General features: G+C 41.7%; 1 protein-coding gene across 1 annotated transcript in view; it reads right to left on the bottom strand.

Annotated features, from left to right (window-relative positions):
• LOC148479296 (extracellular calcium-sensing receptor-like) overlaps positions 1-18376 on the bottom strand; it is a gene marked incomplete at its 3' end in the record, with an annotated part of 29634 nt that extends 11258 nt beyond the window's left edge. The window contains exons 1-3 of the mRNA XM_088454706.1: positions 18309-18376; positions 10925-11206; positions 7894-8218 (exon numbers count right to left, since the gene is read on the bottom strand). Of these exons, the coding sequence (XP_088310832.1) occupies positions 7894-8218; positions 10925-11206; positions 18309-18376 (675 nt within the window). The remainder of the gene's footprint in view (positions 1-7893; positions 8219-10924; positions 11207-18308) is intronic.
• Between the last annotated feature and the right edge of the window lie 1319 nt (positions 18377-19695).

Here is a 19695-nt window from a genome sequence, read left to right as displayed (position 1 = left end):
ATGCAAACACATCTTTGTTTTCAATCAGTTCACAGTGAATGGCAAGCTAGACAGTCTTGGGCAATTCAGACATATCATCATTCACCTTATGAGTGCCAGAAATCAATGGCATGTTATCAGAAACCTAATTTGCATACAATTTTGACTCTGATTTCTGGACATATTCTTTGCATTCATTGGTTTCAACATTTTGTTTGCATTTTGTCAAATCAGCAGACATTTCCATCACACAACTCCTCTGATCAAATATATTTTCTGTTTCAAGTTTTTTCTGACACACTTCTCTGTGTATCTCAAACTCACTAATTTCTACACTTTCTGTGTGTAATAAATCAGCACTTATTTCTGCGCTAGCGGACATCTCAGCTCTTACTTGTGAAGATTCACTCCCCCTCCCTATGGAATTTCTGGGACACTGTGAATTCAGGCTTACTCTCTCTGTCTGTGAGACAGGCTTTCTTATCACTGCATTCTTCTCAACAGATTTTACACTTCTGTCAACATATATTGGTCTATGCAAAATGTCACTATTTTTACACTTATCAATACCAGGCAGTGAAAAACCAACATTATGCTTTTTCTGGAAATCAGCCAGCTGAAATTCTAATTCATCTTTCAACATATTTGCAAATTTCTTAAAAATCTTAAAATGCATTATTCTTGTTTGTTTCAACAACACAAACACAAAGACAGTAAACAGACAACATACAGATATACTGTGATATACAGTATGCACTCTGTGACTGAACAGGTCACACCTCACTCATGAGACAGAGGATTTTTTACATGGGTTTGCACAACCCTGCATTTGCCCAACACTACGTTTGCACAGCAATGCTAAAACAATCGCCTACACATTCCAAGCAGATTTATAACTATTTACTCTCTGTATCCCACTTCTGACACCACTTTAATGTTCCCAGTGGAACGAGATAAGGTTCTTGGATACAGAAGGTTAATTAAGCCACACAAACCAGTATCTTGAAAAAAGATATAATTTATTACAACAGATAACAAGATATGGAAGAATAATAGTTACTTAACTTTGGAATATAAGATGGTTACACGATCCAGGAGCCTCCTCTCAGAATAGAGCTGGAATGAACAATATCCTAGCCACCAGCTGCAGTCTCTGGTCCAGGCATAGGGCAGGCCACTGGAATATCCTTTGTTCCTCATTTATATAATATCCTACTTGCATACCCATCTAACTTTTACTAATATGGGCATAAGCCTACTTCAAACTACTTTATTGGTTAACTACTGATAAGGACATCTTAAAACTTAACGCAAGCGTACATCACAGTAGACAACGCCTTGTGGATTTATGGCCTGTCTGCTTTCCACATTCCTGTACCATTTCATGCCTGATACACACATAAGAACCATGAATAGAAATGGCTGTCAGTAGCCATTTTGCTATCCCAATACAATATATATATATATATATATATATATATATATATATATACATATATATATATATATATATAAATATAAATATACTGTATATATATATATATATATATATATATATTCCATAGACAATAATCCTTATGGTTTCATATGTCCCATTAAGGCTGCTTAGACATGATCTGAAAATTCACAAAACCTTTTGATTTTTTTCCACTCAAACTCCAACAAGCAATGAAATTGTGATCATTAAGGCTGATGCCTTAATGGACGTGTTCCTTGCGCAATACAGATATGGTATGCCATCACACCCTGTGGTTAACGGCAGATTCAGCACTCTCACAGAATGAGATTGCTGTCACTCACAAAATGGTGGAGCTGCTAATTCACAGAAATGTGTGCTCATTGGAATACACACATGCAGTCTATGCAACTGCAATTATGTGGCTCCCATATCCCACTCAGTGCCCACAATTTTCCCTTTTGATCACCAAAAGAATCTCGCTGGCTTCCCACATCCATCTCACTGTATACATTAATCTCATTTAGAATACACGTTCAGCTCCCTTATTATTAAAAAAATCATACTCTGTCTATGCATGTACACTGCTTCCCCTATATGCCTCCATGCTGCTATATAACCCCAATCCCTACTGCTGTGTGGTCTCCCAACTGTGATAGTTTGTGTTCCCTCATCTGCACCAATGTTTTTCAACAGCCGCACCGCCCTGCATCCGTACCTTCTCCACAGCCACGTTGCTGTCTTTCTCTCATCTGTGGCCCTCTTTCTTCCTCCATCTGCACTACTCTGGTCCCCCAACCGTGCAACTCTTTCTCCCCGAAGCACCCGCACCACTCTGTCTTCCTCCCCATCCACACCAATCTGTCTTCCCCAATCCCTACTGCTGTGTGGTCTCCGAACTATGGTAGTCTGTGTTTTCTCATCCATCCCAATCTGTCTTTCTCCATCTGCACTGCCTTGCATCCGTGCCACTCTGTTTCCTTCTGCACCACTGCCTTCCCCTAAGCCTTGCCACTGTCTTCTTTTCCTCTGTGGCACTCTTTCTTCCTCCATCTGCACCACTCTATCCCGCCAACTGTGCAACTCTGTCTCCTCCCCCCACCCGGACTACTCTGTCTTCCCCAACTGTGCAACTCTGTCTCCTCCCCCCACCTGCATTACTCTGTCTTCCCCAATCCCTACTGTTGTGTGTTATCCTATTTGTGCTAGTCTGTATTCCCTTATCTGCACCAATCTGTCTTTACCTGTCTTCCCATGTCCATGCCACTTGCTTCCCCCATCCACATTGCTGTCCCCCCAAACCATGCAACTCTGTTTCCCCCCATGTGCACCAATGTTTTCCACCCATCTGCATTACTTTGGCAAACCCCCCCTCTGTACTACTTAATCTTCTCTTCTCTACTCGCCTTTGTGTCCCACCTATCCACACTGCTGTGTCTCCTCCCCCATCCACACCACTTTTATCCCATCTGCATAGCTCTATTCTCTGCTCTGACCTCAGTTGCACACACTGCATGTGTGTATTTCAATGAGCACACAATTCTGTGAATTATCAGCTCCACCATTTTGTGAGTGACAGTATTCTCATTCTGTGAGAGTGCTGAATCTGTCATTAACCACAGGGTGTGATGGCATACCAAATCTGTATTGCGTAAGGAATACGTCCATTAAGGCCTCAGCTTTAATGATCGTAATTTCATTGCTTTTTGGAGTTTGAATGGCAGAAAATCAATAGGTTTTGTGAATTTTCAGATCACGTCTAAGCAGCCTTAATGGTACATATGAAACCATCAGGTTTTTTAACTATGGAATTTCATAGTTTTTTTAAAATGTACTAACTATCAGGGTTTGAATGAGCAAACCGGGCCACCTGCAGGGGAGAAGGGCAACAAAATGGTACACTAACGCAGGTGGAAGAGGGGACAGCACATAGAGAGGTTGGTTTGGGAGGTGCAGAGTGCGAGATGGATATAGGTGTGTGAGGTAGCAGCAGCAGCAGTGGTGCAGAGCAGTGGAACAGTCCTGTTTTTCTGGGACTGTCCCATCTGCATGCTGCTTTGTTTAGCGGTGGGTGGGAAGTTGGGGGGAGTACTATGCAGAGCAGCAGGTGTGCAGGAGGAGAATATGCCGTGCGCATCTGTTCCCTGGTGTAGGGAGAGCCTGGGGGCTGCCCAGCATTTCGGAGAATGCAGGGCACGCCCCCAAAGTGACAAAAACAGGGGAAGCCACGAGGCTCTGCCCCTTTTACAGCAAGTGGGTGTGCAGGAGGAGAATAGATGCCGTGCGCATGTGTACGGCATCTGTTCTCTTGTGTAGGAGATCCTGGGGGCTGGTCAGCGTCTCAAAGAGTTCTGGGCATACCCCCAAAGTGATGAAAAGCTGCAAGGATCCACCCCTTTTACAGCAAGCCATGCCCACTTTTTGGTCACGTGACCTGTACTTCCTCAACATCTTTAAATGTTGGGATATTTGGGTTTGGTAGGTGCAGAGTGTGAGATGGCTGTAGGCGTGTGGGGTAGCGGCAGCAGCAGTGGTGCAGAGCAGTGACAGCGGTGCAGTGCAAAAGGGGCATCAGTGGGTGACAGAGGGCATACTGGTAGTGAGTATACACCTGAGAAAATCAAATTAATTTCACAGATGGACGAATGCAGCAGTGAGATCTACGCATTTATGTTAAATATTGAATGTGTAAAAAAAAAAGCATTGCCACCCACCCAGAAAACAACCAGCCCCGGACTTTGGAGCACCAGTACTGGTTGTGCTAAATACAGGTGACAAACGATGTAGGGGTCCCCTGTATTAAGCACAACCAGCACCAGGCTTTTGAGATCCTGTCCTGTTTGCCAAAATACGGGGGACAAAAGACATAGGGGTCCCCCGTATTTGGTGCAACCAGCACAGGGCTCTGAGCCAGTCCTGGTTCTGGGAAAACAGGGGGGAAAAATGCATAGGGCCCCCTGTATTTCCCAAAACCAGCACTGGAGTCTGTCTAGCAGGTGGGTGATGCCACAGCCAGGGGAGCCCTTTCAACGGCACCCCAGCCACAGCATCAACCCTGACCGCTAGTCAGCCCAGGCTGGGGATCTCAGGGAAGTTGGGGTCCCCCACAATAAAGGGGTCCCCCTCCTCAGGGCACAGCAGGGAACCACAAGTACCAGCAGGCAGGGTATTAATGGCCTGCTGGCACCTATAGTGCCCCTGCAAAAGAAATATTCAAATAAAACACAAAGACACAGTCTTATAAATATTTTATTTACCTGGACCTTCACCTGGAGCGCGGCAGCCAGTAAGCTCTTTTGCGTGGCCGCCGCACATCCAGGGCTTCTGTGGCATCTTCACCTGGAGTGCGGCAGCCAGTAAGCTCTTTTGCATGGCCGTCGCACATCCAGGGCTTCCCGTCATCTTCTTCCTTCAGCTGGTCTCTCCAGCTCCCCGGTAAAGTGTGGTGCATTTGAAAATATAAATATTGGCTTTTGCTGTGGAACTACAGTTCCCAGTAAGCCTACCCTGTATGCCGGCTGTTGGAGAACCGCAAGTATCAGCATGTGGGGCATTATGGGCTTGCTGTTACCTTTAGTTCCACAGCAAAAGCAATATTGAAAAAAACACACACACCGTAGAAAAGTAAAATTTTATTAAAACATACATGCACACACACATGTACTCACACATGCATACACACTATCTCACATACTCACCTATGTAGCCAATCTGTCATTTTCTCCAGTAGACAATCCAATGGATTACCTGTGAAAAAAAATCCATACTCACCTCCTCCTATGCTTGGATCAGGTCCTCTGCACACAATCAAGGGTCTTGATAACCAGAGCTGCCCAATTGACGGCTCCGTCTGGGATTTCAGTACAGAAATTCTGATGCAGAGTGCTCATTGACTGAGAGAGGCGAGCCTTCGGCCTCTCAGCCAATGAGCGGTTCTCACCATTGAATTCAATGGTGAGTACCGAGCTTGCCCTTTTCACAAATGCTGCAGGACCGATGCCTGTTTGGATGTTGGCAGCGGGCCAGGATCTGAGATCTTGCCCCCGCCAGCCATTCTGCCGAGTACGGCATCGGCGCCCATTTTAAAATTCAAAGATGGCTGCCGCGAGCCAAGATTGGCTGGCTGCAGCAATCTTTGAATTTCAAAAATAGTGCTGAGGCGCCATTTTTGAAATGGGCGCCACTGCCGTATTCAGCATAATGGCTGTAGGGGTCTGAATCCTCTCAAAGTCCAGGGCCACCACCAATGCCATCACCGTTACTGGACCCTCCACCGCCGGACCCTTCGCCACCACCACCGTCTGACCCTCCGCTGCCAACACCCACACCCCCACAACACCCATGTCCCCCGCCAACAACCGCAACCTGCCACCCATCGCCGCCGCTGAGGTCCCCACCACCGCATCCATGTCCCCGCTGCTGCTTTGCCTGCTACCGCCCACAAACAAAGGCCATCTTGCTGGACCCAAGTGAAGCCACTATGACTACACCAGCTGGTAGCTCCTTCGGCTGCGCAGCAAGTTGAAAAGTCCCATCTTTATAATGGTGCATTCTTGAGGTAATAGTTTAAAAACTGTCACTGTCTAATTTATAATATATATATATAAAGAGAAGACACAAAGAATCAATGCCTTATCTTGTGCTAAACGGGCAGTTGTAAAAAGTTGCACCTCACAGTAACTCACCTGTTAGTAAGAAACAAGCGATAATACACAAGTGCAAAAATCAGAGGGTGCTATAGAGAAGAAATATTAAAATAGAAGTGTGAGAAAATCATAACATCATAACATCGGTAGGTCATCTTTACTGTGTCCTTTCCACTATGATACCACAAGGTGTGGAATTGTAGAGGCTGATATATCAGGGATGTTCCTAAAAATACCCTCTTACTAAACATCACCCAACAAGAAAAAGGCCCAATGGCCGATCAGTAAATAAATAGAATTTTTTCATTTTTGCTAAAACAATGCATCATTGATAAATATTGCTTACAGTTTAAAGAAGGTGACACAGTATCCACACTCACAATGCAGTTGAGATGAGGCTGGATCCTCCCGCTTAGCACATGGACAAGGCACCAGAACACCTATGCGTTTCATCCATAAATGGACTTCTTCAGAGGTCAGAAATCAAGACTTGCAATGTCATGATTGATTTACTGGAAATCATTCATAAATCATTCATAAGAATAAGGAAAAATTGATTGCACAATCACACAAAACTGGGAATAAAATCCAGTGAATAAATGGATCCCAAAAATTGGACTGGATTCAAGGAGTTATTTAGAACAATGTGAAAGTGCCCTCCAAACATATGTCATTGCTCTTGGAGAACAGACAGTTCTATACCGGGACTTAACATCATTTGCCTTTATACTCTCAAAATTGTTTTGAGCCACCAGTTCTGGCAGGGAGACTTGCAAGAGGGATTGCTTTTATGGAAAGAAGATTTTTCTATAATATCTTTTTAGATATTGCCCTCCAATGTGTAAGGAGATAACTGTGTGTTCAATAAAGTTTTAGGTTTTAATGCTCTAGGTGTCCGTCCTTTTTTCTTTTTCCTCTTTTTTCTCTGTACATGGCACTGAGGGCCTAATTCAGACCCACTCGCGAGCGCTGAGCGCTCGCAAGTGGGTTGATGGTGCCCAAGTGCGCATGTGCACGACAGGGGTGGCTCCGTCGTGCGCAGACGCGAGACCCGAATAACGATGGCCGAGCCGATAGAGCCAAAATCACTGCTAGGGTCTCATCACAAGCCCGATGGTCGCGATGTTCTTGACCATCGCGACCATTATTTTGGCCACTTGCTATAGCTGTGGGTGGTTACCCACAGCTATGTGAGCGGCCATGAGGCCGCTCCAAAAAGGAGAAGGGACGGCCCTGATTCACAGCGAGCGCTTTGTCAGAGCGTCTGGCTCTGAATCAGGGCCTGAAACCCCCTAATGCATTAAAGGGTTTCAGGAGAGAAAGTGTTTGAGAATAAGTGGAACAGAAACTGGAAGAGGAGCACACCTTAATGTAAGGAATTTCAAGCTTTTTTTTTTAGAAACAAGGACATTTGTTCTTTATTTCCTAAGTCATTAGGTGAGTGTAATACGATGTGGGTACTGTATATAGAGAACCTATGTGGAGCTTGATATAGACACTTTCAGTTTGAAAATATAAGAAAGTCCGCAATACATTCAATTTATTGAAACTGGACACTCCAAACGCCATGTACTAATTTAAATTTGAAGTGGGCAGTGTGGAATTTAGGGCACCAGAGGGGATCTCTAATTTGTTTAATATGAGATGCTGGTAACTGTTCCTGAATGGCAATCCCCAATGGTAGGTGAGTGGTCCACACAATGGTAACAAAGCAGAACACCGCCCTGAGGGTTTTATGAGTCAGCCAAAAATATTAAACTTAACTGAATCTACCGTATACTCTAATTTTTAATACAGAATGCTGGCACTTACCTGTGTATACCCAAGAACATTCAGCAACTGTGCCATAGGAATGGTGGTGAAAGAGTTGAGATCTCCAATAAACCCAACTACTTTACCAGATTCCCTGCATGAGTAATTTGGAATTATCTGTTTGTGTCCAGACAGTGTCTCTAAAATATGCTTTACAGCTTTAATCTCACTTCCGCAAGAATCATACACATGGTAACCCAGAGTAATATTGGGAAGAAGATAGGGGTTACTGTTAATTTCATTAATTATAAATATAAAAGCTCTGAGATGTCGATATTCTCTACGATGTACACTGTTTAAACAAAAAATGACACCATTGTTATTGCTATTCTTTTGTTATTTGTATTGTTTTTTACAGAATGCTTAAAACAGTATTAAATATATTACAGTTTTCTTTCTAGAATTAAAAGTGAATATCATCCTCATTATTTCAAAATTAACTATAACATTTAATCATACATGGAGACTGAAATTAAAAAAAAATAGCACTTCTCATTCTCATGTGATGCTAAAAAATTTTTTCAAATATATCAAATTTGCAGATACACAAATAAAGAATTTTTAAAAATATATGTTTAAAAAATGTATATTCAACACTTTTAAAAAATTTGGTGTAAGGCAGCAATCTTGTTACTCTTATTTTTTAAACAATGGGATCACTTTCTCTACAAGTGGAAATAATATGTAAGGAACTACAACATGTATGTGCGTCTACAACTGTCATATCCTATGCTGTCTCTGAATGTCTAGTAAAGAAGCTTCCTTGATACATTTCGTGACATACTGATGCTCCTGCCAGTGGGCATATCTATAATGGGTGAAAAATGTAAGGTGCACATGGCCTCTTGGGTTCAGGGGGGCCCATACACCACATACCTTGGACCCATATAGATCTATCTGCAACCTTTAAATATACTTACCCCTCTGACAGCTGCAGAAATCACTGGGAAAATGACCACCATGGCCATTTTTCAGTGGTTAGCGCATGAGCAGTAGAGCTGTCCTGGGACTGCATCTTGTCAGCGTCTACGACACTGCAGAAGAGGAGGGGGCCCAATGGGAACCTGCACACAGGCCCCCTCCTCTCTTAAACCACCTCTGGCTCCTGCTGTATCTAAAAATATAACTCCCAATCACAGTGTGGAATCAACAGGGCTAGACTGGCCATCTGGCACTTCTAGCAAATGACAGAAGGGCCGATGACCTGATGGGCAGGTCCAGACTGAAACCTGGCTGAGCAGCTCAACCTCCTGGCTCACTGCTTGGCCGGATACTGAGAGATGGGGACATGCGGCGAGGCCATGCCCCCATGTGGTCAGGCCACTCCCTCTTTATACAGGCAAAGAGATAAAATTCAAGGCTGATATGGAGCCCCAGTCTATCCTTGGGAATCAATGATGTACTTGTACAGCATGTACATGAATTAACCTTGATTTGGCATTCAAGGCACTTTAAACAGATTTTCAACCATACTCAACTAAAAAAAGAAATAATTAAAATAGATTTAACATGCAAATAAAAGTTAAAACCTTTCACATATTTAGTCGCTGATATGTCAATCGGTTGGGTACGGGATGCCAGTGCTTGGGATCCCGGCGGCAAGAAACCCTATGCCAGCATCCTGACAGGCTTAGGATACCGACACTTGTCAGTATCGATTGGATCCCCATCAAAGGATAAGAAACTGCTGCAAAGGTGTAACAAAACTATATAAAGATAAAACAAGAGATTTTCTTCACTAACAAAGCAGCATGGAGACATATGAAACTCTGAGCACAGACAAGTGCCAGAGTATTAGTTCTCATCCCTAGCTCCAGTGACCCTGCTTCTTAGCTTTGCTATTAACTTGTTCCTGACCTCAGCAATTCCTCTCATCAGTTTGCCTGTTACTCTGTAGCTATTGCTACACTCCTGCCAGTCCCCAGTTTCTAGTCCAGCCTCTACCCAGTGTCTACCAGCTCCATACTAGGGAAGCCAGAAAGAGGGCCACGACCTGTGTGTCTGATGCCGCAAAGCCAAAACTTCCTTGCAGGGGTCCTGGTGATAAACCCTGGCTCTTTAGACTCCATCCCACAAGGTCAGCATCAATACTATCCTTGAGATTGTGACAAGGACTTTATAGAGCTGCAAAAAACATGTGACATCTGCGTCAGTTTCAATTGAAGTTGAAACCCGACGGATGATAAATAGTTGCTTTTACACAGCTAAATGGCGTCAATATCCATCCGCAACTGTTCGTTTTGGTTTAAACCAAAAATGATGGTTAGTACAATTATCCCCAGGTCTTGCAAACATAGTGGAATACATAAGGGAGCTCTGCTACTTGCATACAGATATATAAATGTAAAGATTTCATTCCAATTAAACCTTTTTCCAACTGGCAGCTTTAAAGGCTGACACTGAGTCGCACCCAGCCATCTTATACTAATTTTCATAAAACTGAGATGCCAACTTGCAGCATAGTGCAGTGCTGCTTTTCCATATCAGTGCGTTTTTAGATCCACCATTGACGCACCATCGAAACTTGCACCATCCGTATAGCAGGTGCAGTCTCTCTCTCTGACCACGACATCCTGTGCGCACGCCTGTGTGTCTTTGGATGCAGCCACTAATAGTGACTTGCCCTGGTCTGCTTAGACACTCCCCTGATACCTTCCTGGAAACACTCACTGAATTCCACATCCTGACTTCCAAATCTGTTCTGCGTTTCTGAATGCAAACAATAGCAGCACACATGCTGTGCGACTGGGATGCATTCTCAGACTTAAAACATTGGCCACCTGTGTGCAGCATTGACACTGCCTGCAACTGGAAATCAGCCTTTTAATTGTCACTATAGGGTAGATGTACTAAGCCTTGGTGAGGGATAAAGCACCAACCAATCAGCTCCTGTCATTTTTCAAACATAGCCTGTAAGATGACAGTTAGGAGCTGATTGGTAGGTACTGTACCTTCACCCACATTATCTCTCTCCAAGGTTATAGTCCAATTAGTGTAATGACCCGGAATCATGCCTTCTTTCTGCACTTACCATGCACACATCGGACAATAGATTCCATATTGAAAAGGCAGTTTTGACACCATGCTGTTAACAGTGAATATTCCGCCTATAATGAGATCTCCATCCTGGGAGTATTTATATGGAAATAAATATTTGCTCTTTACAGGAAGATGACATCCAGGTGCCGGGTTCTGAGTCTCTGATTTGCAAAGTGAAAGACTTACAATGCAGATATTAAATACAAGGTTAAACAGTTTTAGAAACGTGTTGATTTTGTCTTCTTTAAATTTCCTCATTAGCAGCCGAATAATTCTAATAAAATAATTAAGACACAAATCAAATTAGAAATAAAGCAGTGCGGCATTTAAGTCAATATGTGTGACATAAACATGTAAATTGTGCATATTTGTATATACAGTATTGTGTTCATATTTAGGGGGAAATGTACTAAGTCCTGGAGAGTGATAAAGAGGAAAGAGATAAAGTACCAAACAACCAGCTCCTAACTGCCATTTTTTTAAACACAGCCTGTAAAGTGACAGGAGCTAATTGGTTGGTACTTTATCTCTCTCTTTCTCATTCTAAGGTGTGATACATCTCCCTCTTAAGGTGGGTACACACTAGAGAGATGTAATCTGCAGATTGACTGACCTGTAAATATATTTATAGAAGATGGTTGTTCATAGATACTTGTTGCCATTTAGGTAATTATTCATATTTTAGGAAGATTAGGATTAAAGACATTGCCTGAATTAAAATCTCATTATTGGTTATTTTAGATATATATACTTTATAGTAAGAAATAGATTAAATAAAATGAACACAGATACTGGTATGCAGAGGGGAGTGTCAAAGACCACAATCAGAATATGCATATCCTTAGCAAATGTACGTTATCTGGCCTTTGTTCAGTTAAACTAAGTATATACTTGCAAGTATACAATTCATGTTAGTAATTGTCTGTTTGTTAAATTGTTTTGTGTGTCTTAAGGAAGCATAAATATAACTAGTATATATATAATTACTGTGTATATTTTATTCTGTATAATTTGTCTGTAAATAAATATCAGATAAGTAGAGCTTGAATTCCATGTCTGAACTCACTTTTGGATATATACACAGTTCAAAAGGTCCGGCACTCCAAAAAATTATACATATCCTGCAGGGGTGCCCACAGAAAAAGGATTGAATATGCAGCTAAGGTGCAGCACTCCCTTATAAAAAACCACACAGACCACCAGGTGCTGCACCTTAGCTACATATATATACATGATAAAACACATGTTAATTGAATTGTATACATATATTATTATTGAAGATTCCTTCTTCAATAATTGGCACCCTGGTATAAATATAATATATAAAAGATTCCTCAACACACTGAACAACCATCATCTGCGGTCCCACTCGACAAGGGTTGTGGCGCGCCCCCCTCCCCAGCAGCCTCTGCAGCAAATGTATGGGCAGTTGGCTGACCACTCATATACACAGCATGATGAGCAGATATATCTGCAGATATATCTGCCATTGGGTGTGCTGCACAGCCAATGCAATATGTCTGTGAACAACATCGTTCATAGACATATCGTCTGTACACACTATCGTCTATACACACTGGCCAACAGGCATATTAAAGTAAAATAATTGTGAATTCTGATCAGCTTACTTGAAGTTTCAAAGTCCAAATGATTTATTTGCATAAAAAAATACAAAAAGAGTACCGCCCATACAATGCGCATGCGTGGTTGGCACAACACAAGGCTTCAATTCTGAATGCACTGACTTGCACGGTCCGTGTGGTAAATTTTATAGGCAGAAAACCTTAAAAGAGTAACCTTAGTGTCACATACTGTATAACAGTTTCGATAAACTGGTCACTACATAATAGATTACAGGTAAAACAATGCAACTGGTCAAGCTTTCAAAATGTCTTCCTGAGATGTGGTAACATCTTGCATGTCATCACTGTTGTATCCATGTGTGCTTATGTCCTCAGGCGCTCGCCACTCAGAGTGGGAAAGTTCAGGCAACAGTTTACAGTTAAAAATAGATTCTTAACTTATGGAAAGCATATACATTTACCAAACAAGCTGCAACTACAAGCAATGTTGAATAAAATAAGTGATCACATATCTGTGATCACTTACAAAATCAAATATATTTTCATACATAGAATTGCAGTGCTATATTTACAATAACACACTGTTATTTTGGAAATTGTGCAACATTCGTAAAGAATATAAACACTGATATATAACAATTCATGATATTGAAGAGCAATATTTAAGTATATGGAAAAACATAAAATATGATTTAAAAGTACAGAAAGCAGTTTATTGTTGTACTTCATTCAATTTTGGTATTTGACTTTGACAGGCCACCCTTTGGTAGTCTAGTAAACGATCACCTTTCTTAACTTATGACATTAAGCCAGACATAAATTTTTGTTATATATATATATATATATATATATATATCTATAATACAAATCATAAATTGATCATTCAATTGAGTACAGGAGGAAAGGGTAAGACAACCTTTATATGCACTCAGTGGATACCTAGGGACCATTGGTAGGATGTGGGAACTCATCTAACCTATAAAGGATGCTTGGAGAATTTTGGGCTAAATTTTCTATGATATCTGGAGTAACATTCACTATGCATCTATTATGTATGTCTAAATCTATTTACATTTCTTTCCTTAATAGAACCAATTTAAATATTTCAAAATATACATACATTTCTTTACCCTCCAAATACTAATCCTCTAAAGGATGTTTGCCTATTTCAAATCACTATTATGCATACATAGATCTTTTTCTTCTTCAATTATGGGCTCATAATATTTACAAACCCTCCATAGTGTTTCAAAATCCCAAATTGTAATCAAATCTATTATACTAAAATTGAACAATGCGTTAAGTTGGACCAAATTTTCTATCAATTTCTCCTCTGATTCCACACCTTCAGCACCACCACCAAACCCATTCTCCATCACTTGATTACCTTCGCAAAAATAGATTGTCCAGTTCTATGTTGAAATACTTTATTGGAACCCTAGCATCCATTTCTATACCAAGTTGATTGATTTGGTTGTTGGTCCTTTTGAATATATTCCTAACACACTTTATAAAGAGAGATATCATTTAAATAAAATATATATCACTAGTATGGTTGACAGTATTATCAGCAGACATCTTCCCGGTGCACACATCATCCCAATAATGAATTTTGAAAACTTTCTCATTGTCTAACCATAAGAATCACTCTGCTTAATATTCTCTTGCACAATAGAGAATTATATGTTTACATCACCTAAAATCTAATATTTCTTTAAAGTATTTCATGTGGGAGCAACAAGTTACATCAGATTTTATCTCTAAAAATTATTTATCATATACCCTGGTTACCAAATTTTGACAATTTAATGCCATCTTGTTGGATTGATTTTCAATTTTGAATATCAGTATTAATGTATCTTTGTCATTTATTTATTGGACATGTGTCTCCACAGTCAGTATAACCTTCTCTTAAAACACACTCATTCAAAGTTTGGGGAAAAGGACAACCATTCATCCTATTGGTTGTTAGCACCCCCATCTGCTGAAAGCATGTTCCCTTCTGCATCAATACTTAGAATATACCTGTCTTTGTAACTGTAATATGTCCCATACTCCCAAAACCAAGCATGTTGTACCCTTTGTTTGCTAATATTTCCCTGATTTATGAACCTTTTCCTTAGTTATAAGTTGAGTTAGGTCATAGCCTGATCTTGGGTAGCTCCCCATGTATATCCCATAACATCATTATCAGACCCACCTCCAGAGTGTTCCACTTTGGTGTCAGATCAAAAATAGTTCCAGCTAAAAAGAACAAAAACAAAAGAAAGTACACAGAAGAGACAGGAAACGTTCATGCTGTAATGGCTATTCTTCATCTTTGGTTCAGTTGCTTTGCCCTCATGCAAGTTTAAGTTGCCAGGAAAAAAGTCTTGCATTGATGAAGCACTTCTCCCTTTTCTTGTTCTTGATTCTCCTTTTGTTCAGATACACTCTTATAATGAGTGGAATGGATCCAGGTGTGTCTTTCAGCAACTCTCAAAGTAGTAGTAGTGGTTATCAACACCTGGTATTGTCCTTCCCAATCAGCAACCAGAACTCAAAAAATTTCTTAACCATTACATTCTTTCCCAGGAACCCTGACATTTAGTGCCCAACATGATCAGAGCCAGAAGCTTTAAACTCATCTGTTATCATCTCATTTGCTTTCTCACACCCATGGTGAACCTGACAGTCATTTCATTATCACAGTTCAATGTTATCTGTCCAACAAAATATATATATGTGGTGACAGGTTAAGTGGTGGCCTAGGGGTGGCTCTGTTAAGTTTGTAATACCTTGCAATGCTTCTTGCAATACTTTCCCTGACTCAGTCATCACCTCACTCAACTTATTTTTTTTATAACCAAATTAAAAACAAATTGACCTGAATAAACTTTTCAAATTACCACAGTGTACAACTTGAATGAAGTTGATTTGTATTGCCTAGGTTGGAATGAGCCCCCTGTGGTAACTCAACCTTTGCATATTTATCAGTTTCTGTACGCTGAGAGTCTCAAAAATCGAAGCAAAAACAAATTGGTTGCCTGGGTTCTTGGGAACTGAGTGATAGGTGAGGCTGCCACTCTCTTTGATCCTCATTAGCTCTCCTTTTCTTAATAATATAATATAATAATATGTGTAATCCCTATATATGCCAGTGCTTAGACATTTTACATCTGTCACTACCAGTGGAAGTTGTATGATCGTTGACAGTCCTTTGTGTGCCTTGTGAATGTCATATTTGTGTTCTAGTTATTTGTCACAAGCATAAAACATGATTCTTATCTGTCATAGGAACCCAACTTTATATATAAAATCAAACTGATATAAATGTTCCATGCAATCCTGCGTATCTGTGTAACTGCTAAATCCTCACCACTCTCCAACCTTTGTATCTTATGAGATACATATGGTAAATAAATTACAGGATTAAGCATATTACATCTTTGATATTATTTGTTGATGCCATAAGGGATAACTTCCATCTTGTGCTCGTTTATGTAAAATTTAGAATGAGCAGATATAGCATACTGTGCATATAACATTAGATCACGCCTTTATATTGTATCTTTCCTATATCCTGTTTAATGTCCCCTGGGTCAAACATGTCCCAAATATTTCTCCTTTGACCGACATGACTGCAGCTTATCCTTATAATGTGTCCTACTTGCAAGAGATGACACAATTGTTTTAGTATCAGGCAAAAAAAGACAATAATGATCATAACAAAAACTCATCCATATTACTAAGGATGGATACATATAGAGGTTATTAAGGATCTGGTTAACCCTCTATCTACAATAAAAGTTTGATTAGTACCAGAAACATTAATTTTTACATTAAGTTAATCATTGAGGTTTTCTGTCAATCTAACTGGCTGTAGCATACAGGAATGACCTAAACTTCAAGACTTATTGACATACTCAGTGTAGCATTTGTGCTTGTCTCTGGCATGTAGCATCAGCTACTCGGTATTCTCTGAATAATTCCCATATGATGGGCCTCTTTCTAATCCTTGATCCCTTCTAAGCCAATTACCCTGTTCCTAATATTGTGTAGGGTAATTTCTCCCATGTACCTGAACATAACCTGAGTCTCTATTTCCCTTATACTGTCCCAATTTACATTTCCTGAACTTATGTCCTATTTGTCCATATGTCTAATACTTAACTGACTGTAGCTGTCTTTCCTTACCATACGGTCCATGTACCTTTGATGCTGTTCCTGCAGGGCCTGCATACTCACAGTCATTAGTTTTTCACTTTGCATTTCATTTCTGTTAGTATATGCAGTTAAGCAGGTTATATTGTTTGCAGTTTTCAGTCTTAGGGCCTGATTCAGACCCACTCGCGAGCGGCTGTCCGCTCTCAAGTGGGTCGATGTTGTGCATTGCGCATGCGCACGACGGCGGGAGCTCCGTCGTGCGCATGCGCCAGATGTGACGAGCGAAGGACTTTCCTTCACTCGTTGTGTCTGATCAAAGGGGGCGTGCTGTCGATGTTGATTGATAGCACGCCCCCTTTGGTGGGCGTGCCCGGGGCATGCCTCCCTGACGGGGGCATTCCCAAGGGAATGCCTACCATCAGAAGCCACCACTGACATCACTAGTGATGTCAGTGGGAGTGATTTTGGCTCTGATAGAGGCAAAATCTCTCCGGGCCTTGCAGTTGAAAACCTCAACCGCAGGCTCCGGCTCGCAGTGGCGATGGTCGCGATGGTCAAGACCATCGCGGCCATCAAACTGCATGCTCGTATAGGCTGTAGGTGGTGACCCACAGCTATATGAGCGTCCAGGAGGACGCTCCATAATTAAGGAGGCCGGCCCTCATTCAGAGCGTGCGCTCTGCTCAGAGCGTACGGCTCTGAATGAGGGCCTTAGTTGCTGCTGAAAACACTGCACTAATTACTGCCTGTCTGTGTGCAGTATCAGATGCACACTAATTGATTCTCCTCTCTGTGCTCAGCCAAGCTGCACATTAGTCTGTTGTTAAGGGAGGCTTGCCCTCGTTTGGGCCCTGTGTCTGTTAAATTCCAGCCAACCCTTCACTCCATGCCGGTGATAGAGTTACTTGTGCTTCTGGTTGTGTCAGTCTCCTGTTCTACAGTCGAGTTCCAGAGTCCAGTCTGATGTGATATTTTTCTGTCGTTTGCTCCATCATGGTGGCATGCTTTGCATTTCATCTGCTGTGTCATCGAGGCAGCATGGTGTGCACCCAAGCCACAGCCATGTGTGTCATCTCAGCAGTTAGGAGTGCACTACCATCCTGAGCGCAGGTCAGCATCAGGTGGCTTGTGTCAACCCGGTGACATTGGTCATATCCCTGCATCCCTACTGCACAATCCAGCGCATTGACACCAGTGTCAAACTGGTAGCAACTCAGCATCCAAAGTGCAGCATCCAGCGCACCGATGCCAGTGTCAATCTGGCTGTGCTGGTAGCATCTCAGCATTCAAAGTGCATCACCCTGTGCACCACCACCAGTGTCATCCCAGCAACACTGGTAAATCTTGTCAAGTCAGTGTGCACACTCCATTGGAAACTAACCAGCCCTCAAGGCTGTTTCACCAACTCAAAGGCTGCATCTCACATTTGGCCCCCAGGCCACAACTAGCCAAGATCAATCAGCCCTCAAGGCTGCTTCACCAACCAAAAGGCTGCATCTCATCTTTGGCCCCCAGGCCACAACTAGCCAAGGCCAATCAGTCCTCAAGGCTGCTTCACCAGCCCAAAGGCTACATCTCTTCCTCAGCCCACAGGCCAAAGATAACCAGCCCTCAAGGCTGCCACACAGCACAAAGGCTGCATCTCACCCTCGGCCCTCAGGCTGCAGCTGGCCAAGGCATTCCAGCCCAAAAGGCTGCATCTCATCCTCGGCCATCAGGCCGCAGCAAGCCAAGGCATTCCATCTCTCCAGGCTGCTACACAGCCCAAAAGCTGCATCTAAAACTTGATGCCACCACTAGTCCAGGCAAATTAGTTCTCAATGCCATCACCAGACTCTATCCAGACTTAATTAGCCTCACTTTCCTAACACTTTCTCTTGATTATATTTTTATCATGGTCAATAGCTGATTCCCTAAGGGTATCTACCATGATTCCTCTCCAATTTTTATTTGTGAGTTCATGGGCATTACCCAAATCCTTAATACATTTTTGACAATTTGTTAGATTTTTCCTAGGATCTGGGAATTCAGTAATAATTGACTGTAATTCAGATCTACTCCAAGGACAATGCATAGCTACATTTAGAAGTGGGATCACACACTCCTTGTCAGGCTTACCATTAGGAACAGCTATTGTGCACACAGGGTATAGTCCTGCAGGTTCACTATTGTTTATGCTAATTGCAGGGACTATTGTTTCAGTAGGATGAATGCTCCTGGGCTTATTAACATCTGATCGCTCCTCATGAGCCTCAATTATGGCCACTGGAGCAGAAACTACCCATCCACTCTTTTGTGGGCCCTCCTGTAACTTGATTGTATGAGAAACAGCAGAAATTAAAGCAGGTTCATTGTCTTTATCAAAAACATCATATTTTTTTATTTTTCCAACACTGGATACAAATTAGATTTAACTTTATTATCAGTGGTACTTAGGCCATCATCTGCATATGGTGGAGGTGGTGCGCTTGCGACTTTTGTAACCAACTGTGTCTCTTTGTTCGTATCAGTATGTGTGATTTTTTTTCACACCATATACTGCCCTAATGTAGCCACAAATTCAAAAACATATTATATTTAAGTCACCACTTCAGCAATCTTAACATACAAATCTTATCTTTATCTGAGCTCAATATTTCTGGGTCAAAGCTACCAACACTAGGAAATGGTATCACACATTTTGCTATCAGTTTCATCCACTTATCACAGTACAGTATTGCCTTCAGACTATTTGTGCATAGTACATCTTGCCGACCCTACTGGTCCTAATTAATTTTCCCCTTACACATCTGCTTTGCTCACATAGCAGAAAATGTTATTCCTGCCGTATGAAAACAGACCACGGTGCATGTCCGCAGGTTCACATTACTTTAGTGACATGTCCTCCACTCCAAACCAAGCTAACCTTCAAGGTGCTTTCCAGTGTGGTCCTTAACACACCCTGTTAGAGACTGATACAGTCACTCAGTTACAATTTCTTGTCTCTGAGCCAGGCCAATCACCTGCTATCATTGGTACTATTTACCATAAGCTT

This window comes from Taudactylus pleione, unplaced genomic scaffold, assembly GCF_031769625.1.
Source record: "Taudactylus pleione unplaced genomic scaffold, aTauple2 ptg000627l, whole genome shotgun sequence".
NCBI classification, from domain to species: Eukaryota; Metazoa; Chordata; class Amphibia; order Anura; family Myobatrachidae; genus Taudactylus; species Taudactylus pleione.
Note: the sequence above shows the minus strand (reverse complement) of the source record. Positions and strands in the feature narration are given on the sequence as shown.